Here is a 25,552-nt window from a genome sequence, read left to right as displayed (position 1 = left end):
TGACAGAACATATTTTATTCTCCAGTGTAATGTCATGCGAGGACAGCAAAACCTTGAAAACAGAAGTAAAATATTACCTAGAGAGAGGGCAATGTAGCTGCTGAAACACACCGGGTTATTCAGTAGCCCTCCCTTGTTACTTCTGGTGACCGTGCTGGAGCTGTTCATGGTGCATCAGCAGTCTGTACATGCCAAGTGTGGGGAAAGGTGCTGCTTTCACTCCTCATACCAGAGTATTACATCCCTGTGGCCCCCCTCCAGCAGCGGGACAGGGTGTGGGACCTGGCATCTCGGTGACACATGGGGACAAGGACACGGTCCCTGTGGGTGGGCAGCCGGGGAGCCTGCAGCCTGCGGTGCCTTCAGGGAGCAGCGTCCTCAGGACCACCGGTTAGACAAGGGTGTTGCTTTTCTGGGTGTTGCTTCCAGGCAAAGTGAAGAAACTCATGATGTTCCCACTGTGAAAGTGCCACCATGTGTTCCTCCCATCACATGTCTGGGGGCTTTGTGGGGGCGGGGATTTTTCTCGATACTGCAGTGACTGACGCAACCCCAGCAGGAAAATAGAGACTGGCTGCCTGAAGTATTAGGGCTAATAAATACTTCCCATGAAATGGTGCAAAAGCCAATAAAAAATTCCACCCTCTTCAGCTCTGAAAACTTCTGAGACTGAAAAACAAACAAACAAACAAACAAACAAACAAAACCTTTCCCTTCCAACAGGAAATTAACCATTTGTATTATTTGTTTACCTTCACTGACACCAATGTTTCGATCAAAACGTTTGCTATGCATGGCACAAAGCAGACTCTAGATTCAAGCCCTTGGATAACCTTCAGTCATTTTGGCGAGGTGCACCAGAAATCATTTTCCACATGCCTGGAACTGCTCTACAATCAGCTGTGGCTCAGAAGAAGGCCGACTGAAAGAGGGACATCTGGGTGCTCAAGACATTTCCCCTCGCCCCATGAGGCTGCCACTGAGGGCAGCCGGCTCCGGGAGGACACGAGCACACAGCTCCGTCACAGACGTTCGCCTTGCGGGCACTTAGCAGAGTAATACAAGCCCTGAGGAATGTCGCAGCAGGAAAATGCCTCTGCTACTGTAGTCTCCAGCCCTTCTCCCTGGGTGTGTGGCCATCCACACCCGCTGCTGTCCCCTTCAGCCACGTGTGAGTCACGCAGCCTGGCGGCCATGTGATGGACACGAGGGCAGAGCCGTCTGCAACTGCAGCCCCACGCAAGGGGTGAAGCATCCGTACACCAGCAAGTACAGAGGAAGTAATTCAGAGTGAAGGAAATCCCACCGGAGACACGAAACCTGTGTCATTGTATACGCTGTCACCTGCTAGCACTCCCCGAACAGCAACTAGCCGACTGCTGCTTGCTTTCCTCTTGAGACGCAATTGCTGGCTGCAGGTAGGAAGGCACCAGCCCCACAGTCCAATGGTGTGGCCAGGGCTCTTCTCATCCCCACAAGGTTTCTGCACTGGTGGGTACAGGGGACAGCAGTTCTCCAGCCTGTCCTTGCAGACACCCAGTACAGACCAACACTCCGCTAAGGAGAAAGGTCCGAAGGCAGTGATTCATTCTCCTGTACCAGGAGTCCCCCTAGAGACACAGAGCACTGTCCCTACACGTTGCTGAAGGAGCTTCTTCCTTCATCCCCTCTTCTTCAGGTTTCAGAGATACATCAGCACCCAGATGCCAGCCTTGCGAGAAATACAAATCAGCGTTCAGCCCTCTCAATGCCACGGGTCAACAGGCAGCCCCAAAAATCCAGCCCAAAGTGATCTTGAATTCTCAGGGAAATCTTCAGGCTTCTCTTCCAGCAGACCAAATGTGAGTCATTCCTGCCGTCCTTTCATGCAGGGAACACAATGTCTAAGTACTGGCATAGATCACTGCTAATCCAGCCTGCACTAGACATCATGGGCCACATCTATGCAAAGAACAAGTGCCTGGTCTCAGCCCTGGCGGTCTTCTCAAAGCACGCCCTAGGAAATCTGATATGTAACGCAAACACTTTGATCCTTTACAAGGGATAGGACTCTGCTAGAAATAACTCAAAAGTCTTTTCTTCAGAAGCAAAGTGTTTAGGAGTGATTTGTTCAAAATGGGTGAATTTCACAGGAGATTTTGAAAAAGCAGAACGTGGAAGGTGCTGTCAGATGACAAGACGGATCTGACGATATGAAGCAATCTGCAAGACATTATGAAATGAAGCGGTAGAAAAGTGAGGAAGAGCTTAGTTTCTGCACAGTGCCTGATGGATGAAATACTCTGTTTGCTCACAGGATGAGGCAGCTGCCTGCCCACCCAGACAGGGAACAGCACCACGGCCAAAGCAGGACCCAGGTTAGAGGGCTGCTACAAGTGTATGGGGCAAAGGCAAAGGTGGATAGGGGAGGCTGTAGGTGGGTAAGCAATGGTAAGTGGCATCTTTTAGGTAAGACATAACAGCAGGAGCATCCCCAGACCGCTCCCAGGGCATTTCCAGCTCCATCCACCCTGCAAAGTGAAAGAGAAGCCAGTCCTCTCGCCTCTGCAACCACCTGCTAGCTCATTGATCCAGATCTGCTGAGAAAACGTTCCTGGCTTACTGCATTTTCTCTTCCCCTTGCACTGCCTAGTATCACACTCATATGCATGCCCACCAACTCCTCCCCAGCTCAATTCAGAAAACCCTTGAGTGCGGAGGCTGTTCAAACAGCACGGCCCCGCTACGTCACCGGGCTGTTTGCAAATTGCAGGAGGGGGAAAAGTGACACCAGCACTATGAGCTGCAGGTCCTGGCACTTGGCTTGTGCGCTGGGGGGTGGGAAAGGGGGTGGGACCTCTTGGCTCCAGCTGCGCTTCAGATCAAATTGTCTCATTGTGCTTTATCTTGGGTATTAATGAAAAGCCAACAATGCCAAGGACTCGTATATTTACTGCAGGACTTTTATAGTAAGACAAACAAAACCAGCAAGGAAGCCACTCTGAGCACTGGCCACTGCATCACTTTTAGCCAGGTATAAATGATCGGTGATTTCACCTCCGGAAAGCTGATAGAAGGATGTAACGTTTCTGCACACATTTCCCAGGGAAGGGAAGATGATGCATTTCCAAGGAAGGTGAAGATGATGATTGCAAGTGATTAAGAAGTGACACAGATTTATTGTGTGACTTTGGGCAAGTCACTCAATCTCTCTATGACTAATCTTCTCATCGGCACAACCAGTGTGCTGTATGTCCACTGCCATGAAGTCACTGCAAGGATGTCAGGCTCTTGTCAGATGTCCGCCAGCCGCTATTCAGGAGTAAATCATGGGAAAAGGTGGAAATAACAACATAGGCACCCACCCTTCACAAACTCCCATGGTTCTTGTGATTGTTTTTAGTGTTGTATAAATCCTCCTCCCAGATCCTAATCTTTACGATAAGAAGGAGGAAAGGTGGCAGTGCACCATCTCGGTCAGCGCGTGTATAGGATTTTATTCCAGCTAAGAGTGATTGCACTTTGGAAGGGCTGTGATGGAGGAAGGGGATGGCAGGACTGTTATTGACTTCCTAATTGCATGCTGAGCCACCTTCCAACTTCTTGCACATTTTCTTCACTTGAAGAGTTGTAGCCAGTGACCTGCCAGCAGGTTTGGGAAGCCAAGAGCTCCCTCCCCCTGCTCCCACAGCAGGGAGGCTCTCCATTTCCCGTCTCCTTTTACCCACCTGGCAATAATACACTATTTATTTGTCATGACAATATTAATACACAGTTCTCAAACCTTTCATGAGCAGCAGGAGTCATTCAGTTGTCTGGCTGCAAAACATAGCTCTGGTAGGAGCAGTGACAAGCACCAAGATCCGTTGCTGATGTTGCAGTATCTGTGCTCTCTCCAGTGTCTGTGGATCTGGCTTTTCCCCAGTGTGTGGATCCCTACAGAGGCCTCAGACCTCTGCTTTACAGCAGTGAAAAATGTATGGGATGCTGTATTATTTGACTAGCCTGCAGCCTTTCTTCCTGTCTGAACTACCTGATCTGATATGATTTAATAACCTCAACACTTCCTGGAAATTTGGAAGAACCCCCAGCTCTAGAACTGTAAACCATTATTATTTAGGAGTTTAGCTGCTGAAGTCACATGGGAAAGATTGTTATAAAGATACTTAACTGCCAAAACTGGCACCAATGCGTTCAGAAAAGAGAATGGTTTTTAAATACCAGCATTATTATGAGCTTATGCTAAGACGGGATATATACAAAGGAATTTAAGAAGATTTTTATCTTGCAGGAGCAGAGAACAAGTGAAATTATGCTGAATTAATTATTGCATTCAAGCAAAAATAAAGCACCTCCCTTAAAAATTATGCTGCAAAGCAAGTTTAATGCTGGTGAAGATCCCCATATTGTTGTGAGTGAAGAGTTACTGGCACCCATGCAAGCTTGATCAATACTCACTCAGGGATGTCTGCCATAAATCTTTGCAGCAGAGTACACAATCTGAGTAGAAATACCAACCTATTTCATCAGCAAGCATTCAGTTATGTGCCTCAGATATTAATCTGACCTTTTCCATGAGCTTGAGCTGGAGAAAAATCGAAGACTAAGCCAGCAGTTTGCATAGCCTGTTCAGTAACACCCCCGGCATTAGCAAAGAACACTCAGACACCGGGGCTAACAGCATTAGTCTCTGAATACCACATGAAGTTCACAGCCTCACTTATCACCCTTTGTTTGCCTTTTCCTTGGCGTCAGTTCAGGAGCTGTATGAGTGCCCATCATGCAGAGTACTTGGGAAGTTTCCACGGAGGTGCATTAGTCATGCTGTTAAGCCTGTTCTTTCAGTTTCTAAGAAATAGGTGCCTTTTGTGTGCGACGAATGCAATAACAAATATATTCCATATGGAGCTGGAAGCCCAGCAGGAAGCTGTCTTGAAGACAGGCCAAGAAATGTCTGTCCACACACCTTAGTGGTATTGCCTCACAACATATTCCCACTTTTTTTTTTTTGGCTCTCTCTTCTCATGCATTACTGGCTGGTGCATCATACAGTGCATCTACACTGTCAAATAATTTAACATTTTGCTTCTGCCAGAGACCTGGTCTCCCAGAATTGACTTTGCATGTGGATACAAAGCATGCCAGAGGATTTCAAGTACACAGTGTTGCAAGTGTATTTGTATAGCTGCTGGCAGCAAAAAACCATTTGCCTAACAGAAAGGTTCCTGTAAGAACCGCCTGGCTTAAAAAGACAGACAGGAGGCAGGCAGAAGAACTTCTCCTAGCTCTGCCTCCTCGCCTCCTAGGAATCAAGGACAAATCAGTTTCCTTATCTGTGAAATGGGCACAACCGCACATTTCTACTTCACTGAAACTGCTTGAGTGCTTAGGTTATATTGTTTGTAAATCCAAACTGGAAAATGTTATAAAGATGCCAGCTACTGAGTTTTCTTTTCTTTTTCTGAATGATTTCTCAACAGGCTTTGGTTTTGCTCACTGTCACCAGTAACAAGTGTATTTGCTGAGTGACTGGCTAATACACAGGGGAAGCGATGGGTAAAGCCACTCAGCTGACGGTTACTAATTCAGGTAACGGGGCTCAGCTCACACCCACTTATCTCAGTGTGCCTCTCCGTGGTGGCTGGCATTTTAAAACTGTGCTGCCAAATACCTTAGCGCTTGCTGGAGCCCTGCTCTCCATATCTCTGACCTCATGCAGATGCAAAGTGTCCCGTGACTTTCTCCAGGAGAGGCCAGAAGCAAACAAACTTGTTCCACCTGCAGCAAACAAAGAACATAGTCCTCATTACATCTCAGGTGCTTTGGACCCAACTCCTTCCCCAAATATACATGCAAAAATAATTACCATGTCTTGGAAAGCTATCATAGCACCAGCACAGGCCTGAGAACACAGGTGGGACCTATGAAGAGAGAAGAAAAAACCCAGCATGAGGGGCAGAGGAAGGTGTTTGTGTGTGGATACCTGCCCTTGTTAGCTGCCTTGCTGGCTGCTTTAAAAAAAAAAAAAAAAAAAAAAGGGAAAAGCCATGGCAGTTTATTTCCCAGAACTCAATGTATTCCTTCATGTTTGAAATTAAAGGTAATGCTGAGGAAAGGACACTGGACTAATGTCTGTGGGCAGCTTTTTCCTGTTTTGTGGCCTGTTCCTGTGTTTGTTTCTCACCTGCTCCCAGGGAAGCACCAGGGGGATGACTATGGACTGACATACTGACATTTTAAACAAGGGGCAAGACAGCTGGCTACGAGCAGGGATGGATTCTTCCTCAGGATGACCGGATGCTGACCATTTTAGTGCAAGTTCCACTTCTTCCCCCTGCCTTTCCCACAGACAGGTACATTGGAAGCCAACTCCCCGAACTAAACACACCATGCACACTTCGCAGAGGCTGAGACAAGGAACAGGAGGCGTGTGTCAGACCTTGGCCCCTGCTGCTTGGAGCTGCGAGGGTCCTGCTTTCCAGAGGGCACATGTGCCCAGTAATAGACGTGTTTCCACTTCACTGGGATAAAACATGGAAAGTTGGAGCTATACCAAACTTCTCAGGGCAGTTCACAGCTCACAGCACACCAAGACTTGGTGTATCACACCAAGTCTCTGCCCCTCCGGAGCTCAGCACCTCTGGAGCTGAGGGGTCTCGCAGTCTGGGATCCCAAGCAGGACATCTGGGGGCATCTCCAAGACCCTGCCCATCAGCAGGTCTGTAAGCAAAGCAGCTGTTTCATCAGCACTTGACTCTTGTACAAATGGATCGGTTGCAGCTCATGCTTTTAAATACCTGTCTTATCAAGGGATTTTATCAGGCCAGGAAATTTCAACATTTGATATACAGTACCTTTGAAGCCAGTGGGATAGTAACATCAGAGAAGACCCTAAAGCCATCCAAGGTCATAAAGTTAATGGATAATAAAGACGTTTGGTCCACTACAAATAACGCCATAGCTGCTCTGTCTTCAAAAGCAGCTGCTTCCTGAGGATTTGGAGTGTCCTAATGACCTGAGTCAGTAACATAACACTGAGTGGTGCAATGAATGCAACAGCGTTTAGGAAAATTAAGAGAATGGACATGAATCCACACAAGCTCAGTGGCTTTACATGGAAAAGAACATTTTTCAGACACTGGGTGTTTCCACAGAGTACCTCAGCTTCTAATGTTTTCTTTCATACTTAACATTGCATCCCAGTCTTTCTCTTATTTCACTGTTTTGGTTTATTAGTTGTTGCTTTAAATGGTCAGCCACTTGGTGAAGCACTAGCTGAACTTTAAGCCTGGTAATGTTGGAATTGTAGACTTTGGAAAATGAAAGATTTTCCTTGCAAGCAGTTTGCTAGTGTAGATGCAACACTCACATGGCTGCGTGCTCATGGCCACCCACCCAGGTTCACGTCATAAGCAGGGTAAAGAGAGATGCTGCCTCTGACAGCCTTTGAAGCTTGATTCATGGAGCCAAAGTACGTGTTAGAAAGGAGAAGTGCAGCCCCAGCCCCAGCTCAAAATAAAGAGAGAACTGGATGAGTTGCTCTGGATGATGTGATGAGCACTGAAGTTGTGATGATGCAGTGATGCTTTAGCTTAGGGAAAAAAAAAAAAAAAAAGGCCAAGTGCAAAGGGATGTATGAAAGGAAATTCTTCTGCCAGCTAGTCCCAGAGCTGCCCAAGTCCCAGTGAAACTCTGGGGAGCAAAAAGGAGACCCCCCAGTCCCACCACTCTCCATATTATAGTGGGAGATGTCTGCTGGGACACTGACAGTTGTTGTTGTCACACTTACAACCAAGATTTCAAGATGTTAAAACATCTGAATCAACACTGTGTACTTTATTTCACACTATTGCCACCAGGATTTTTACAAGCTTATCATAACCTCACATTTCTGTGCCGTTCCTAACTCCTCCTGCTTTTGCCCTTTCTCTTTGTGTTTCATTTACCTGCAGCATTAGTCCCACGCTGGTGCTTCTTTTTTCTCCTCCTCTCCAAATCTCTTCCTCTCCCTACTCTCCAATTTCCCATTTCCAGGTGTTCATGGGGGCTCACCTTCTCCCAGATCTTGCCTGGGTGCCATGAAGGTTAAAAAGAAGCCGACAGCGATGTTTCTTGCGTGACAACCAAGTGAAAACTGTGTTCCTGCCTTGCCCTCCAGCATCAGCCACAAAGCCTCTTACACCTGCACGGCCACAGTTCAGACCGAAAAGGCAATGGGACAAAGGGAACAGGGTCTTTTAAGGATGACATTAAATTATAGCTAATCTTTTCTCTCAGGCTGTGAGAGCTGGTAGGCCCTCTCTTTGGTGAGTTTACATTTCACTGTCCAGCGAGGTTGCCTAATCCTCCCCAACAAGAAATCAGGGAAAGCACAAGCCTTCTTCAGCCCAGCTCTCCAGGGAACTGTGCTTGGCTCTGCCTCAGCAGAATGAAAAGGAAGACAGCCACAGCTGAGCCGGGTCCATGGATCCTGAAGGGCACAAGAGCTCCCACCAACGCCTGAGTCACGCTGTGAGCCAGAGGCGTCACACATCAGCGGGGCGGGTGCAGGATCAGACACAGCTGCTGAACTGCCTAGAAAAACTGCGTGAGTGAAAAGAGCCATTAAATATGGGTTTGTATGAGTATCAGTAAGCTCTCTTCTGCAAAACTGTATCTTTACTGCATGCAAAAGGCCCTGGATCAGTAGGCAAAACGTCTGGCCTAAGTAATAGTGACAAATGGTGAGAGCTACATGACTTCCTTCCTTTTATCACAGAGCTCCTACGGGAGTCACACACAAATACAAGCACCTACACGGGCTCACAGCTGTTGTCCTCCCCACAGGGAAGCTCAGTAAACTCACTTTATCCATAAACTTTGCCTCACAAATGTAACTCAAACTGGAAAAAAAAATCCAAGGAAGAAAAAATGAAGTAAAGGAAACCCCACTGTGGGATTAAGTCCATGTTCATTACTTGGTCAACCAACTCTTGAGGTCTCAAACTTTTTACCAATGAGCCCTCGATGTTCTCTGTGCTAACTTATAGAGTGCCCCCACCCTCTGCAACTTGACGTCCGTGCCTGCCATAGTGGGGTTCAGTAGCATTAAACAAAGCTTATTACAAACAGCTTGAGCATGCAGGGACAAGACAGACCTTTGCAGATTACAGCAGTCTGGGAGGGGCTGCACAAACACCGACAGCAAGGTCAGAAACCCAGTGATCTTGACGAACTGGAAAAACCATCTGGAAAAAGCGATTTAGCACGGACAGCTTGGAATAACTGGGTAGATAGGAATTGTGCAAGTACAAAATCGTTGCACACAGCTGGACTGAAAAGGGGCTGGGCATATAATGGATCACTGGCTGCCCACAAGTCAACAATATTGTGTTGAGAGGAGAGGAGAGGAGGGGAGAGGAGAGGAGAGGAGAGGAGAGGAGAGGAGAGGAGAGGAGAGGAGACATATCTTATTCAGATGTATGAACAAGAAAGTTGTCTGCAAATACCCAAGGAAATTGCCCGTTATTCATTCAGTTCAAGGAAATCCAAATCAACCGAAGAAGAGGAGGCTAACAAGAATCAGAGATCAAAAAATGATGATCACTATAATTCAGAGAAGAAAAGACTAAGATTTGAAACCGTCTTCAGATAACCTAGGAAGTGTCTGCAAAGAGAGAGGAAATAAATTGTTTCCCCTGCCCACTGTGGGCGAACATTACAATTACGAAACACTTCTGGTGGAGATGGTAATTCCTGCAAGGCAGATTGCCTGGGAGATCAGAGGATTTGAATAACAGATTAAAAACACTTAGATAAGGCATGTGTTAGGCCAAGCTGATCCTTCCAAGGCTTGAGCTGCAAGACAGATGCATATAAAGGAAAAGGTCTAAGTTTACAGGACTGCCCGGGGCTTCCTGTCTGGTTTCAAGCACTGGCTTCATGTGTATGGGCTCAGCAAGGCCTCAGCTCCCCGTCAGTATGTGGAACGGTGCGAGACACAGCAGGGCTGGGGAGCTCCCAAAGCCACTAGAGATGCAACCAGCAGGCAGGGCCAGCCTGCTTACAGGCTCTCTGGCACCAGCTGCTCAGCCCCAGGTGGGACAGGTAAGGGAATCCATCAGGGAATCCAAAGTGCCTGGGTGTTTGATTTGATTCAACAGTGTCTAGAGATGAGAAGGAACCCAGCTGAGTGTCCTGAAGATTTGAAGAAGCTATAGAAAAGGTCAGGGATTCACCAAATGGTTTGCATGTCCATCTTATCTGCCTACGAGCTGCTAAATCTGCGACTGGTTCTTAGGACTTGTTCTGTACTGGTAGGTTCAGACCTAGTCAGCAGCATCCTCATCTTTTTTATTTTTCCTCTTTTTTTTTTCTCTCTTTTTTTCCCCCCCTTGTTTTCTTTGCACAGAAGGTAAAAGTTGGCTTCGTTATCATAAGGTATTCCACTGCAAGTGTTTTTTGGCATTGCAGTGAGCTGCTACAACTGAAAAAAGAAAACTATACAATGGAAACAAAAGGGGGGAAAAAAAAAAGAAAAAAAAGAAAAAAAAAAGCTCTCTTCATTCTGCTTCTGGAACTCTTTCCCTAAAAGCTGACTTTGCAGCCTGAAGAGCTCATGTTACTCTAAGCAGAGCTCGAATATTCTTCTCATTGTTCTAGGCCACTGGTATTCCCCTTTCTCAGCCCATTGCCTGCAGAAATAACGAGCGGCTCAAAGGGAGCTCCCTGCTGGGGCTGTCAACAGTTCGCTCTTCCCCTGGGAAGCCTCTGGCATCGGGGCACCTAGATCCAGGGCAAGGTTCGTCAGCGGGAAAGCTGAGTTAATGCACAAATGGGAGAAGACTGAGGGAGGGGGGAATCAGAGAAACATTAGGATTGGAAGAGAGCTCCAAGATCATCTGGCTCAACCGTCGCCCTACGACCAATGTCACCCACTAAAACGTGTCTCAAAGCACCAGGTCCAGCCTTTCCTTGAACACCCCCAGGGACGGTGACCCCACCACCTCCCTGGACAACCCGTCCCAACGCCTGACTGCTCTTTTTGGGAAGAAACATCTCCTCAAAAACCTCTTTTTGAGTCCAGGCGTGCGGGAGCCGCATCTCAGGGTGTGTAGCACCGGGGCTGAGATGCTCTGCGGAGAGGATGCTCCCCAGCCTCCCATTTTGATTTCTCCCCTAACCTCGGGTTCGGAGAACGTTAAATCCTCCAGATTCGGAGGGGATGAGCTTGGGGGCGAGGGGAGGAGAGGGGAGGGGGGGGAGGACCCGCGGAAGGGCGCTGAGCACCCCCCTTTCGCGGGTCCTCCCCCCCTCCCGTCCCCTCCCCTCGCCCCATCCCTGTCCCGCCCTTTGCCCGGAGCCTCCCCAGCCCGGCCTCCAGTGGCTGAGGACGGCGGGGGGGAGTTGTCCTCCTGCCCGCCCCCTCGGAGGCGAGGCCCCGGCGCTAGAAAGAGCGGGCGGCGCGGCGGGCGGCGGCAGTGCGCGGAGCGGCAGCGCGCAAGGGCCGGGCCCCGCCGGGGGTGGGGGGGGAAGGAAAAGAAAAAAATATATATATATTTATAGGAGGGTGCTGAGCATGGCTCTGGATTTCCTCGCGGGATGCGTCGGCGGTGAGGCTAAAATAATAATAATAATAATAGTAATAAAAATATATAGCTATAAAATTAAAGATGGGGGAAAAGATAAAAGGGGGTGGGGTATTTTGAGAGCTGCGAGGGTGGAAATGATAAGTGTTTTGCCCCTCGCCAAGCCGGGTTTGGGTACGGGGAGGGAGGGGAAGAAGCGCCGGTGGCTTCCTGGAGCGAGGGGGGGCGGCAGCGAGCGCTGGGGGGGGAGCTCCGGGAGCCGCCCCCCCGCAGGCGGTGGTGGGGGGGAGGATGGTGGAGGGATCGCGGGGCTCGCCCTCCTCGTCCCCCTGCTTGTGGCCTCCGCTCCTTTCCCCCTTCTATTTTTAGCGGCTGGGAAATCGCGTGCTGGAGGGAGCCATGTACCGGGCTTGCTCGGTTAGCTGCGGTCGCGGTGCTCCCCTGGCACAGGGATTTTTTCTGTCTGCTCAGCACAGATCTCCCTGTGGCCTCCCTGCCGGCGGTCAGAAGCGGGTTGGAGTTCTGGTTTGGGCTCACAGCAGCGTGGAGCTAGCAGAGACCGTGCTTTATCCGGTAGCTGTGTTATCCTGGCCGATAGGCCTGCACGTACCTTCCAAAAATTCCTTCGGTGCTATAGAAAGGCAAAGGTGGTCCTTCTGCAGGTGCCACTGTCCCATCTGTAAAAGCACTGGGCAGAGAGCTGGCTATTTCTTCCTTTAGAGGTGCTTCCAGGCTTTCTATGCTTCTGCAGAGCAGGGCGTTGATTAAATCTCTCTAGAGGCAATTTGCAATTGCTGCCCCCTGCGCTTGCCTTAGGCTGGGGCCAGGACTCGCTGCAGAGCATCCCGTATGACGTGGCGCTCCCCGTAGTCGCACAGCTCGGTCCCTGCCTGGAGCTCCCAAGCTTGCCAGAAGCATAAAGGCATCTGGTACTGGTTTGAGGGACCACACCGTAGGTCTCCTGCCTCCCGGCCTGCCCGCCACGCCACGTGCTGCTATCCCAGCAGGGAGCTGGGACTGCTGGTCACAACCACGCCGTCTGCTTTGTTTCAGGTGCTGCCGGAGTGCTTGTCGGACACCCCTTCGACACCGTCAAGGTGGGTTGATGACGAAATATTTTTGTCTCTAAGTAGGAAACTTGATGTTTTTCCAAGGAGCCGGGGAGGAAAAAAAAAAAATCCCCAGATGTCGTAGCAGCATAAATCTGTGATTGAAAGCTTGGAGCAAGCCTCTCGAGCTATGGTTCATAGACTTGTAGCCTCCAGCCCTTCAGAAGCGAACAGATCCCTGTATGTATGATTCAGCCCTGTAACATGACCAAACGTTGGCCCAAACCACAAGTTCGTCAGTGCAGTAACATCATGGCATTCAAAAACAGGATCTTACATTTAACTTCATTTTATTCAAAGCTTGCTTTACTGCAGCCCTTCACCACTAACTGCTAGAACTGCCTCTACCTGCAGTTGTAACTCAAACCTACTTTGTCACTAGATGGAAAGCATTGTTTCGTTTCCCCCCCCAAGCTCTGCTGCTTACTCCTCAGGCATTAATTTGCTACACTAGCCAAAGGGTGTAAGTGGGCAAAAATCCACAGCATGACGCTTGTCTGGGGCCTTTTTCTTCCCTTTAGGTATTACATATGTATCTCTGAGGTGTTGTTATGTACATATTCTGTAACTTTCCAAGTTAAAATCAATTCTCTGTTAACTGTATGCATTATGCATACTAAGGGTAGCTAAGACCTGTTCAAAGATACAATTTTTGGAGGATTTAAAACCTCCTGAGGCCCTTCAGCCAGGACTCCCAGGGACCCAAGCCCATTTTTCAGAGCAGGATGATGACCAAAGTCGCTTTTTGGCAGCCTTATCTAAAGTCTCTCACTGGAAGAATAGACCAAGGGATGCCAGTATGCTCACTGCTAAGCTAACACAGCAGATCACTTGACTGCAGCACACAGCATGCCACCCGCCGTGGCTATATTTGGAACGCCTCTACCTTACTGAATTTAGCTATGCAAAGGGCTGATAGTATTACAGGGGTCATCACCACGTTACATATCCTAGCCACGTGGGTGAATCGATACAGAACAGATTTTACTAGCAAGTGGATTTTAGTCCTTGCCAGTCAAGTGCAAGCTGGTCAAATAGTTAAAGACTGTATGTATGTTTCTGAGAATATAAAAAAATGACTGTTAAGTAATTGGGTAATTAGAGTAAATATTTTCAGGAATGGTATTATCCAGGCTTGCACGCTTTTTTCTGGTGGTACAGGGACAGCTGTCTCCTCTCCCCCCATCCTGCCCAGTTTTACATGCTTAACTTTTTGGTGATGGGTCACTTCACTGAAGCCAGCAAAACTGCTAAAATTTTATGCTCAAGCTAAAGTTAAGCATGTGTGGGGTTCTTTGTTTGTTTTTAAAGTGGAACAGCTTATAGTGCATGAAACTAAACATTTAAATGTCTGCAAAACTGGGGCTCCCATGCTAGTTCTGGCAGATGTATTAATGCAAAATAGATGTGTTGGCTTAAGACAAAGCATCTTGCTATACAGTAGAGCAAAGCAGTTTGTTTCCAGATGACTTTAACCCTTTTTATGAAATCCAGTGTGGAACACTGCTTTCATACCACTAGAAAGGATAAAGTTATCTACACTTTGTTAGTGAAAACACTAATGTTTGTGTTGTTAGCTGGCGTAGTCACCCCCTATGTGGGAAACTAACCATATAACCGTTCTTTAAAAAAAAAAAAAAAGGAAAGAAAAAATGCATATCTTGTTGTACGTGTATATGTGTTAAGAATTAACCCTCTTTATAGTACTGCAGTGTTTAAAGGACTAGTTGGACATCACCTTAGACTTTAAGGTTTTAATATAACTGAACAGTGGGAAAGCTGGTTAGATAAGCCAGAATTTTACTTCCACCCTGACTTTTAAGCTTTTTTTTTTTTTGCCAGTGATCGTGTTCCACAAGGGGGAGGGGGCTGGTGGGACACGCAGGGAGAGCTGGAGCCTGCAGGTCAGGCTGAGAAACCCACCAGCGAGCTGATCTCAGAGCTGGCAAACATCTTATCCCTGGTTTGTTGATGTGATGTATAAAATTGCTTTTTTGCTTTTAACTGCCTTTACTTTCTGAGCTAGGGGCTGTCTTCATTAACAGCAAAAGTGTTACTTTGTTGTAGATGAGAGATAAGCCTCATCACGGGAGAGTTACCTAGTAAGTATAGCCCAGGTGAACACTTCTGTTTCTCTCAGTCTTAATTTATTCCAAAATGTAATAGTTCAAATAAAGCTCTGAAAGACTTATGAAGCTTTTTTTTCCCCTTTTAGTTTTAAACTGATTTGTCCCTCTTCTACAACTATGACATGAAGGGAGCGGGGTTTAAATATCCCTTTAAAAATGAAAATAAAAATGTAAAGTCTGATTCTGAACCCTCTTTCTGGTATGCATTTCTCACTATATGCACTTCCACACACAGTGGCTGTAAAACTGAATCTCAGGCAAACTGTTGTTGAGGTCTTATCCACAACATGTCCTTGGAAGAAACTTTCATTGCTCAAACAATTCTATTTCACACATTATTAACTGTTTGGACTGTTAGAAGGGGTTTTTTGTTTGTTTAGTCTTGAGTACCTCTGTGCAAGTTTTTAGCAATGTGAAATTACAATATGTTACTGTTGTACTTAAACCTTCAGTAACAGTGGTTTCAAATAAGACAGAAACAAAATGAAAAGACACAATGACTGTTGGCCAATTAACAGAATAGACAGTTAACCTCTGTAATTGATTCATTCCTCCTATAGGTATACTCACTAAATTACAACTTGAAGTTAGTATTAAAACAATAAAGTTTCATACAGGTTCACTGTCTCATCTGGCAGTTTGTAACTATGGTGCCAGTTTGTACCCTAATGTGGTCATTATTGTTTAAAGCAAAGAGTTGCTTTTCATTCTTAGGCCTGATGTGTCAGTACTTAACTTTCTGAATATTTAATCCCACAACAACACTTCAATTGGTCAATATTTCCACATATAATTTAGATAAAAATAGTAGAAGCTCTATGCCAATAGGAAACTCAACCTATATACAGAATAACTATATCTAGAATATCTATATCTATCTGGAATATCTATAATAATTCTAAACTGCTAAAGATAACTGCACACAAAAGTAAAAAGGTTCCTAAGCTGTAATTATTCCAAAGCTTATACATTTGAAAGTCCCCTGATTTCACAGCTGGGGGTTGAATAATAGCAATAAAACCATAAATGGAGTAAGACCTATATTTTGTGCAGTTCTGACTTGTTAAGGTGTATGACTTTGCTTATGGGTCTACGTCTTGAGCAGTTTTACAAAACCCCACTACACCTTCCCCCCTGACTTTGAATAAGAAAATGATTTATTTTCTTTGAATTTTACTCTAAGCCTACTCTCAATTCTAAGATGTTTTAAAACCCTTTTCCATCTTGGAAGACTCAAGGTGATCTCAGCCTCAGAGTATGGCTAATGTACACTAATGTGCATGCTAAAAAGACACTAAAAACTAAAGTTTAGATTTACAAAACATGAAATGACATATTGTAGTAATGTCAAAAATACTGACACTAATTTTTTTTCCCTTGAAGAAAACTAACCTTAATAGGGACTTCTGATAAACCACGTCCCCAGATTGTTTCTAGACCCACATCATCTTATTTCATTGTGGTGGTGTTGGTGCTGTTATTACTTTAGGCAAACAGGGATAAAGAATTTAAAGTCAGGAATTCCTCACAGAGACCTAATAATCCCTTCTTTTGTTCAAAATAAGAGTCTTGAACTTTTTTTGCCCTGGAGTTGCAGCAGCAGTAAACGGTTGATAAGCATCTTCTCAGGAATATTGCAGCCCTCCAAGCTGGAGATGAAAGGCAGATGTCTAACTTCACCACTCCAGCGAAACCAACTTACTGAGTTTACTGCAGTGCAGGGTTTTGGATGAACTAAGTAGCTTTGAGCCTTTTTGTTTGTTGAAGTGTGCTTAAGGCAAATTAGCAGGAAGACCTGAATTGGACTTTCACATTAAAGGTTACAAAAACACCTAGAAAATGTGAGTGTCTCCTAATGTCATCAGAAACAGTAGCATCATCTGTCCAGCAGGCCATGCCATGTCAGTTTTGGAAAAGTTAACTTATTACAAACATTAAAGGTTTGAAACAGCCACACCCTCAGAAATTGTTTGCTTTCAGCAAGTTAAAAAAACAGACTAAGATTTAAAGGGAGGAGTGGCTTTTTATACCTTTCCTTAAGCAACTGTAAGATATTTTAAGTCTCTTCCCCTCTAACCTCTGAAAAAAAAATCTGATCTCAGTGAAGGGTCCCAAGTCCAGTAGCCAGAAACACTAGATGTGTTGTTGTTGAAAGTTTCCAACCTTTTAAATCATCCCTATTTCATGCTTGACTTGTAAATACTTTCTTATAAAATGCTATCAGGTTTGTACAGATATTGCTTAGTGTGGACAGAAATATTTTTGGCAGCTAAAGGAAGCACTTGTTGTAGTCACTATGGGAAAATTATCTGAAATTCTAGAAAACAGTATACCCTGTTGTATTTCCACATACTGGTTTTCTAATTTTCACAATAAGTTAATAACCCTTCTCCCTTCAATTTTTTTTGCCTCCCCCCCCCCCCAAAAAATAATTCTAAACACTTCCAGAATGTTTTTAAATGATTTTGCCACATATGGCATTCCAGTGTCCAGCCTTTGCTCTTGCATATACATTTCTATAGCAAATCTCCATATACGTACAAGTCACTAGTTTACCAGTTATGCTGCTCTTGTCATACACATCAGTATCTCATACAACTTTTTATAGGTTCGACTACAAGTTCAAAATGTAGAGAAACCTCTCTACCGTGGGACCTTCCATTGCTTTCAGTCCATCATAAAGCAAGAATCTGTAAGTACAAAATGAATGCTTTGTGTATTTTGAAGCTTCGTATATATTTTGTATATGGGAGGGAAGGCTGCTAAAAAAAACTACAAATATAGATCAAGAGAAGAGCATACTCTGAACCTCACATGACCACAGTGCAGGTACTTTAGTTTTAGCACATAAATTTTTCATCAGCATTTTCAGGCTTGGTAACTTATGTTCAGAAGTTTTCCAGGATCTTCCTGAAGAAGATCACTAAGTTGGAAGTTGAAATTTAACTTTACCTTGAAAAAGTTAACTTTTAAGTAACTATATACATGAATAGCTAACTTCCTGAGAATGCAAGCAATAAGAGAATAAAATGGTGTGGGATTTTTTTTTTTGAGGCTTTAAGACCATAACTAAAAGGTTGACTTTGACATTTGTACCACTAAAAAACGTTTAGTTGTTTGTGCCCTAGGCAGTGATGTACAAAGCAAGATTGGACTGATCTTCTGGCCACTGTTAGGAAGTTAGAGCACAAGTAAGAGCCAGAAAGGACATTTACTGCACAATTTTAGGAGGCTGTCAACACTACTGTTAAAAAGTATTTTTTTTTCCTTCCTTCTTCCATCAGGCTTTTGGACTCTATAAAGGTATTGGGTCACCAATGATGGGACTTACCTTCATTAACGCCCTTGTGTTCGGTGTACAAGGAAATACGCTTCGTGCCCTTGGCAAAGACACTCCTCTGAACCAATTCCTCGCGGGGTCAGCAGCAGGGGCTATTCAGTGCATCATCTGCTGCCCCATGGAGTTGGCAAAGACAAGAATGCAGCTACAAGGAACAGGTGAATACAAACTAAAAATGAAGAACTATAAAAATTCTCTGGATTGTTTGATCAAAATCTATCGAAAGGAAGGGCTGAGGGGCATCAACAGGGGCATGGTCTCCACGTTAATAAGAGAGACTCCGAGCTTTGGCTTTTACTTCTTGACCTATGACTGCATGACCAGGTATTTAGGCTGTGAAGCTGAAGACAGTTATGTTATTCCCAAACTGCTGTTTTCCGGAGGGATGTCAGGAATCGTGTCCTGGCTCTCCACCTACCCAGTGGATGTGATCAAGTCCCGGCTCCAGGCGGATGGCGTCGGAGGCGTTACACAATACAACGGGATCCTAGACTGTGTCAGGAAGAGCTACCACGAAGAAGGCTGGAGGGTCTTTACAAGAGGCCTTACTTCTACACTTCTCCGTGCTTTTCCTGTCAATGCAGCTACTTTTGCTACTGTCACTGTGTTCCTAATGTACATGAGGTCAGAAGATGACCTTCGTGAATGTGAACCGGGTCCGGTAATCCAGCAGCCTTCCAGTTTGTGAGCACCACCTGTTTGTTCTTGACCTGAAGCCCAGCTGGTTTTTAACTGTAAACAACAGTCGATTCGCACAAGTAGTGTAAATGTATGCTACCTGTATAAAGAATTCCTAAATGTGTTAAGTTAGGATTTCATCTCATTACTTGTACAAACAGCATCCAGCCTTACCAAGGACTTAATATCCAGTAGTAGCCAAGTAAGACGGGGACCTGCCTTTATAAAGTACTGTACAGTTGTGGCTCCAGAAGAGGATCTGGAGAATCTCATAGTACCAGGAATCAGGTTTTCTTCCACCCATGTTCTGAATGACTAAGTTGAATTGAATGCAGAAACGTTTGCAGAAAAGAAATGCTTCTTGTTTGTAGCAGGAATAAGTATAGGCCTCTAAGGGGAAGTAGGGGGAGGAAATTAAACGTTGGAGGCATTTTGCAGGTAACCCTGAACTGTTTAAGACACGGACTAGCACTCAGCTAGCCCTGTTGTGTTTTACTTTTCCTCAGCTTTTAAGTGTCAATTTTTTCAGTAGCATCATTTTTCATACTGGTTTGCTAAAAGAAATAATTTGCTTCTAAGCCACTCCCTTGCCTTTCAGCTTTGAATAAATATCTTAAGCACAAAGTTAGCATTTGCACTTATATGCAGATGTGCCTTTTACATTTCAAGGCTAGTAAGGATTTAGGGAAACTCAAAGCTATCAAGATTGATATTATCAGCCTTCACCTCTACTTCTTGTTTGGCAGGTGCACAGAGTGCATCGACTAGTTTCAGACCAAGCAGACTTTGTTCTTTAAGTTAATGCAACTCTGTGCCACTTCACCCAACCTGCAACCTAGCAGCCAGTGATGTACAGAAGTCAAAAGTCCTACCTGTGTTGTTGCGTAAAGTGTTTGTGGGTGTAATGTTAGCTTAGCAGCTTGAAATACTGTGGAAATACATACACCTGTAGACCTGGAGGTTTCCTACCTTTCCAGAAAATAGGGGTGTCTGTAATGGCTAGTGTTTGATACACTTGCATTATGAATTTAAAGAATACTGATGTCTATGTATTTAGTTACAGTGCTAGTGGAAAGAAGACTGAAAAGGGTTTTGTAGATTTTTCCTGTTACATGAATCCGCTGTGATTTCTTTTGTAGCAGTTTGTTCAAGAGGGATTGCTTTAGAGCTATGAACAGCTACTTAGCATTTGAAGCAAGAACTACACCTATTTGGCACAAATAGCCAGGAGAAAGGAGTGCATGCGGGTTGAAAAATGTTCTAAAATGTATCAAGCTAGTTCAGTAAGTACAACTTCTTACACTTTCAGATGGGACACGTGCAATATGTGTTTAATTTAAATGGATTTTTTTCTAAAGAAACCTTATTTCATAGCATTTTGCACTGTAACAAAATATGCTGGAGAAACCTGTAAAACTGGTATGTCTTTTTATACCTTGAAGGTATGTTGGGTGTTTTAGTGCCTACTTGCACTGAGATTCAAATTGAATGTTAAATCTGTCTACTAAGCTGCACATGCACAACTCACAGCAAAGACCATTTACACCTTTGTACAGTAGTCTGGAATGATTGTATATAAAATTGAGGGAATAAATTTGTAAAAAAAAAAAAAAATGTTGATGTCAGTTCTTTAACCTCATATTTTATTCAGACATTTCCTTGTTTTAAATCTAGCTTTCAAAAGGGTGGGTTTTCTGGCTTTTGCCTGAAGAAATGTGTTCTCCATCTGCCTTTCATGCACCCCTGGGAAGGAAAGTGCCCCGCTCTGGCTTGGAGCACAGCAGCTAGCAGAAGCAAAGACGGAAAATTGCCTCACCTGGCTTCTTCAAAGTGATCTTTTCAGTGAGTACCTCACTTGAAGCTGATAGTTACTAATAGAACAGCCCTGCCTTTAGAGCAGGCAGGGCACTTGGACCCGTCAGACTGCATTTATTTGGTCTAAGCAGAATTGAACAGCACCAAGGCTAGACAACTGCTGCAGACAAGGCTAGGGTCCCCACACATTCATAGCTGTCAAGTACCAGGTCTGAATCAGGTGTGGTTTTGTTTTTAGGTCTTTAACATTTCCATGTTCATTTAGGTTTTCAGGGAATTTTACTTTCATTCTGCTCAACTGTAAATCTGTCCTATTTAATGGGCACATACTGCACTTGGAGTTTTTCCCGTTGCTGAGGTAAGGGCAAGGTCCCAGCAGTGTTGTTCTTTATTTTTGACCTGCTCTACCCAGCCTGCAGCAGATGGAGCAATCAGCCCACAAAAGCCATCAATACTGGAGGCGAGGAAAAAAAAAATGCCAGGCAGGAAAGCAGGATGTGGTTATGACCTATAAAAAAAAAACACATTGTTAACAGTAAGTTATGTCAGGGACTGGCTCCCTCATTGATCTTTTCACATAAATGAAAGAAACCCTGTCAAGTATCAGAAAAGGGAAAGGCCTCCCCTTCCCCAGCTAGTCCTGATGAGGTTCTAGTTAAGTACATTGTGTTCTCTCAGCAGGAACAGCTTTGAACTGTGGAACAGAAACAAATACTTGGAATAAGCAAAGAAGTGTCTTCAGAAAGACAGCCCCTAGAAGACAGTCAACTCATTAAAAAAAGGCTACACAGCATTTTACTCACAGCATTTGCTAAAGCATTCTTTCCAGAAACTCATCCATACAGAACTTGAAGGAAATAATCAGAAGCAGGCACTGGAGATTACTGATACTGCATGATGAACAAGTTTTAGGGAGAGGGTAAAAGCCTAGTCTGATGTCAGCTGCTTGAGATCTGTGCTATTTCAAACATTTAAATCAAGCTAGAAATAGCTTCAGCCTTTTTAAACACAGTTCAGTTCCTTCCTACCAGAGGTTTGACACGTCAGCCCATTTAACCGAGTCAGAACTGTTTTCTGCCTCCCCAGACACTCATTCCCACAAGCATCACGGCACTGGGTGGGAGAAGCTCCTCAAGAACAGAAGGGAATAGGAACGTAAAACTCAGTGAAAGTCCTACCACCAAGTCCTAAAGCTTTACTCTTTCTTATGATCCACCCCATAGCAGGGTGGGTTATACAAGTCTTCTAACTTACAGCCACAAATAGGTTATTATAGCAAATCTGAGCTAAAATTCCATTATTGTGTCTGTCACCATAACACCACAAAATTCATGTTTTAATTTGTCCTCTATTCCTCGCCTTCCTTTTCATCCATTAAGCATCTCGCTACTTTTTCCATGTGAACTGTAAAAAAAAAAAAAGTGATATGAAAATGTGTACATTGCAGATAGATACAAGACAGGTAGCATATTAGGAAAATCACTAAGATCTGAATATGAAAGTTGACCTTGCAGAGAAGGGAAGTGTTTGTTCTGTGAAATTAAATATATTTACTATCATGCTGGAAAATAAGTGTTACCAGCTGTTGTTATAGCCAGACTTCTGATACGTACTTAGTTAAAGAACAACTTAAAGCCTAGAGGCATGCCAAATATCATTAAATTAGCAGAAAGTGCAATGAAACCCCTTTTCTACCAGAAAAGGAGCCATGGAAAATAGAAACTTACTGAAGGCAACATGCCATACCAAGCACTGCAATCATGGGGAGAGATGAAGGATCTGAAGGACCATCTGACTCTGAGAAGCACAGAAACAGGGTAGGAAAGCACAGATCACAGATTCTTGCTGGGTAAAACATAGTGGAAATGGGCTTTGAAATCCTGAGTGAGATGACTGCTTGTTTCCACGTTCAATGCTCAAGAGTTTATGCATGTTCATGGGCATTGGAGGAGGAAAGCAGAAGAAAATAAGCTATTTTCATCCTCCCAGTGCAACTATTTCACAGTCTTTGTATCACTGCTGTCCTCACTGATTATAAAAATAACCTGGCACTAACAGCAAGCAAAAAAAAAAAAAAGATTAACAGAGAGTAACACAATATGCATAAGAATACAAATGATATGCAGTAAAAGCTTTGTCTGCTTCTGGGTTATCAGTTTTCACTGATTTGACCTAGAATGTGATTTTAAGCTCCACAGTTTGATCAACAAAAAATAAAAGCAAGCAAGGCAAGGTTTGTTGTGAAAAATAATGGCCTATAACAATTTGATTGATATAGTTGGAGGAAAGGCAAGTTTTAATGTCCACAAAACATTTGTTGGGTCCATAAAATTTTACCTTTACAGTTAAATTGCATCTTGGTGTCATTCATCATTTATCATGAATCAACTGCTTTTAATTATTGAAAGAAACCCTCCACATACAGATGCATGCAAACAGTAATGTAGAGCTTTACCTCTTTAACCATATCCATGTCGTTAGATAAAATACTAAATTCATAATGCAGCTTGACCTTGTGGCCAACACTGCCTGCTACGAATATCAAAATAGGAAGAATTGTTGCTAGGGTGCTTTGGCTCAGCTGGACTGAAGTTGGCATGGAAATTTGCTGAATAACAGAGCTCCTGCCCTGCCAGAAAGCCAGAAATACCAAATTTGACTGTGAGACAGAGGAAGGGCTGGCCTAAAGCACTCACCTCACTGAGCACACTCCACACAACACACTTGCTTTCAGTAGCTGCACCTGGCTGTGAGAAAAGCCTGGGAAAGCTGGCTGGCAGCGGGCAGCTGCTATCAGGCCATGTAGGCCACAGCCTACTTCTGGGTAGTCCCTAAGGGTAAGTTCGGCCAGGGATGACCCAACACACTGTCCTAGGAGGACACAACACAGAGTAGGTGTCACCCCCTCACCCCCAAACACACCAGGATTCCTTCTGGCTCTCCCATGAAGGTTACGAGGTGCTTCTCTCCACAGGGGAAAGTTGGCATGCAAGACCCTCATCCTTCTGAGAGGCCACCTTATGAGAGAAGCACTGATGTATTTTCACCCAAGGATGAATCTACAACACATAATTCTCCAAACAGGCTAGGAATAAAATTCAAGTTTAGTAACTTAAAGGAGCTAAGTAAAAATAACTTACCCCTAATTTACTCCAGGCAGAAGTTCCTCCTGGTTTCCCTGCCTGCTTAGAAAGTAGGGACCATGCACTTTCATTTTACACTCTTGGGGAAAAAAAAAACGCTACCACATACCCAGAACCAGATGCACTTCCCATAGCCGTTGAGTGTGTTAGTTCAAAGCCTAACACTTTGGACTAATGTTACAGAACTTCTCTTTTAAAGAAAAAATTCTCTACCCCTAACCTATGCAAGAAGAAACAAAAAACCCAACCAACACAAAACAACAGTAAACACAGAAGAGCTCACATGACAAAAACCTGAAAACCTGCCACAGTATTATCCCTTACAGCAGTTTTTCGTAAGTTGCAAGAAATTTTGAGACACTTTAAACAAAACAATGGTATTTCAGTGAGTCTTGGATTTTAACCAGAGTTCACGTCCAAAGGCCAAATTTTCTGCTTTGCTGGGAAAAAGAAATGTGCTGTAACACAAGTTGCGTGATGCCCCCTGCATGAGACAAGCCACTAACTTTGCAAGCCAAAATTGCTATTGGCAACATTAGTGAGGTCTTTGGCAAGCATCTTGCAGCTCTGAAGGACAGCTGACTTTATGAGCCATTAAATCATTCCATAAACCCTGTAATAGCAATAAAACAGGGTTTTCTTACTCTCCTGCACTGGTGTGTGGGAAACTTACTTTGACACTGTTACATTCAAAATCCAGCAAAGCCTACTAAACAATGCAAGACACCCTATACACACAATTTTGCTCACAGGTTCTGTGATTCATAGGGGCACCCTGACACTGCTTTCTGTCTGCTGGTACAAACTCATAATTGACAGCCATCTCTTGGCAAACTGTTATTCAGGAGTATCAACACAGACTAAAATAAAGCATGGCTCTGAAAGGATTAGCTTTCTTCAAAGATTTTAAAGCTTCAATAATTTTGCCATTTAACTAATGCTTCTCTTCCTAAATCTCTGGTAGATGAAAGAGCCGAGAGAAAGGATTTGTTTACCTTTAAAACTACATTATTGCTGACAACCTATGTTGTTTGGAAACATGTTTGGATATAGCTTTTTTTGATTAATTGATTTGTGGCCATGACATAAGAAATAAATAAGATGTTAGACTGTACATTCAACAGTGAACTTTTTGGTCCAAAAAGAAGATAACTAGTGTCAAGTGCAAGAGCAGCCACAGAGAATAATAAAGGAGATCCCAGTTCCGTTTGAAATACTAAAGTGAATACATTTTTAACAAAGTCGTACCTGGGCCCTTCCTACTCACTTTTCAGGGAGTGTCTCTAGAAATAATGGGCATTTCAGGTCAGTTTGCCTTGCATTTTAAGCAGGCACTACTTCTACAGGCAGAACATGAACATAGACACTGCTCAGAAAGTCTATAGTCAGTTCTATGTTTTGAAATTTGGTCGAGTCCGAAAGATACACAGATGCAGAAACCTATGTGCAAGCAAAATTACGGAACCTTCTTCCATTTCATCTGCAAGATAAACAGATAGGGTAACATGAAATGTAAAGTCACAGAAGCATTTTAACAGGCATGATGAATCTTTTCTAAAATCTTTTACCAGTTTTAAAACCATAGGCTGCATTTCCCCCAGGCCCTCAAGACTCTCTATGCCTTACCTGAGCTTGCTCACAAATTCACGGTCTAATGCAGGAACATGCAGATAGTAGGCTGGCAATTGTAGTTTCAGAGTCAACTCTGTTGCTATTGTCAAAGTCTGTTTTCTTCACCAAAAATGACTAAGGAGAGCTCTGCAATCAACTAAGCATGAAGTTTTAAGAAAAA

General features: G+C 44.2%; 1 protein-coding gene and 1 long non-coding RNA gene across 2 annotated transcripts; one reads left to right on the top strand and one right to left on the bottom strand.

Moving 5' to 3' along the window:
- Positions 1-12,590, bottom strand: LOC118258189 (uncharacterized). The gene is made up of 4 exons (XR_004781819.2): positions 12,157-12,590; positions 5,846-5,900; positions 5,651-5,757; positions 1-2,202 (listed from the first exon to the last, which is right to left on the bottom strand). It is a non-coding gene; the product is annotated as an uncharacterized LOC118258189 (long non-coding RNA).
- On the top strand, positions 11,413-20,416 carry SLC25A29 (solute carrier family 25 member 29). Its single transcript, XM_035566814.2, has 4 exons — positions 11,413-11,570; positions 12,600-12,643; positions 17,393-17,476; positions 18,069-20,416. The coding sequence occupies exons 1-4, from the start codon at positions 11,537-11,539 to the stop codon at positions 18,810-18,812; spliced, it is 906 nt and encodes a 301-aa protein (XP_035422707.1). The 5' UTR covers positions 11,413-11,536; the 3' UTR covers positions 18,813-20,416.
- Positions 20,417-25,552: the final 5,136 nt, after the last annotated feature.

The sequence above is a fragment of the Cygnus atratus genome, chromosome 5, assembly GCF_013377495.2.
Source record: "Cygnus atratus isolate AKBS03 ecotype Queensland, Australia chromosome 5, CAtr_DNAZoo_HiC_assembly, whole genome shotgun sequence".
Classification (NCBI taxonomy): Eukaryota; Metazoa; Chordata; class Aves; order Anseriformes; family Anatidae; genus Cygnus; species Cygnus atratus.
This window is presented reverse-complemented; position numbering and strand designations above follow the sequence as displayed.

Excerpts from the sequence above, each read along its gene's own strand:
- SLC25A29 (XM_035566814.2), top strand. The coding sequence starts at position 11,537 with ATGGCTCTGGATTTCCTCGCGGGATGCGTCGGCG. Across the intron at positions 11,571-12,599 it reads CCTCGCGGGATGCGTCGGCG|GTGCTGCCGGAGTGCTTGTC; the intron begins GTGAGGCTAAAA and ends GCTTTGTTTCAG. Across the intron at positions 17,477-18,068 it reads CCATCATAAAGCAAGAATCT|GCTTTTGGACTCTATAAAGG; the intron begins GTAAGTACAAAA and ends TTCTTCCATCAG.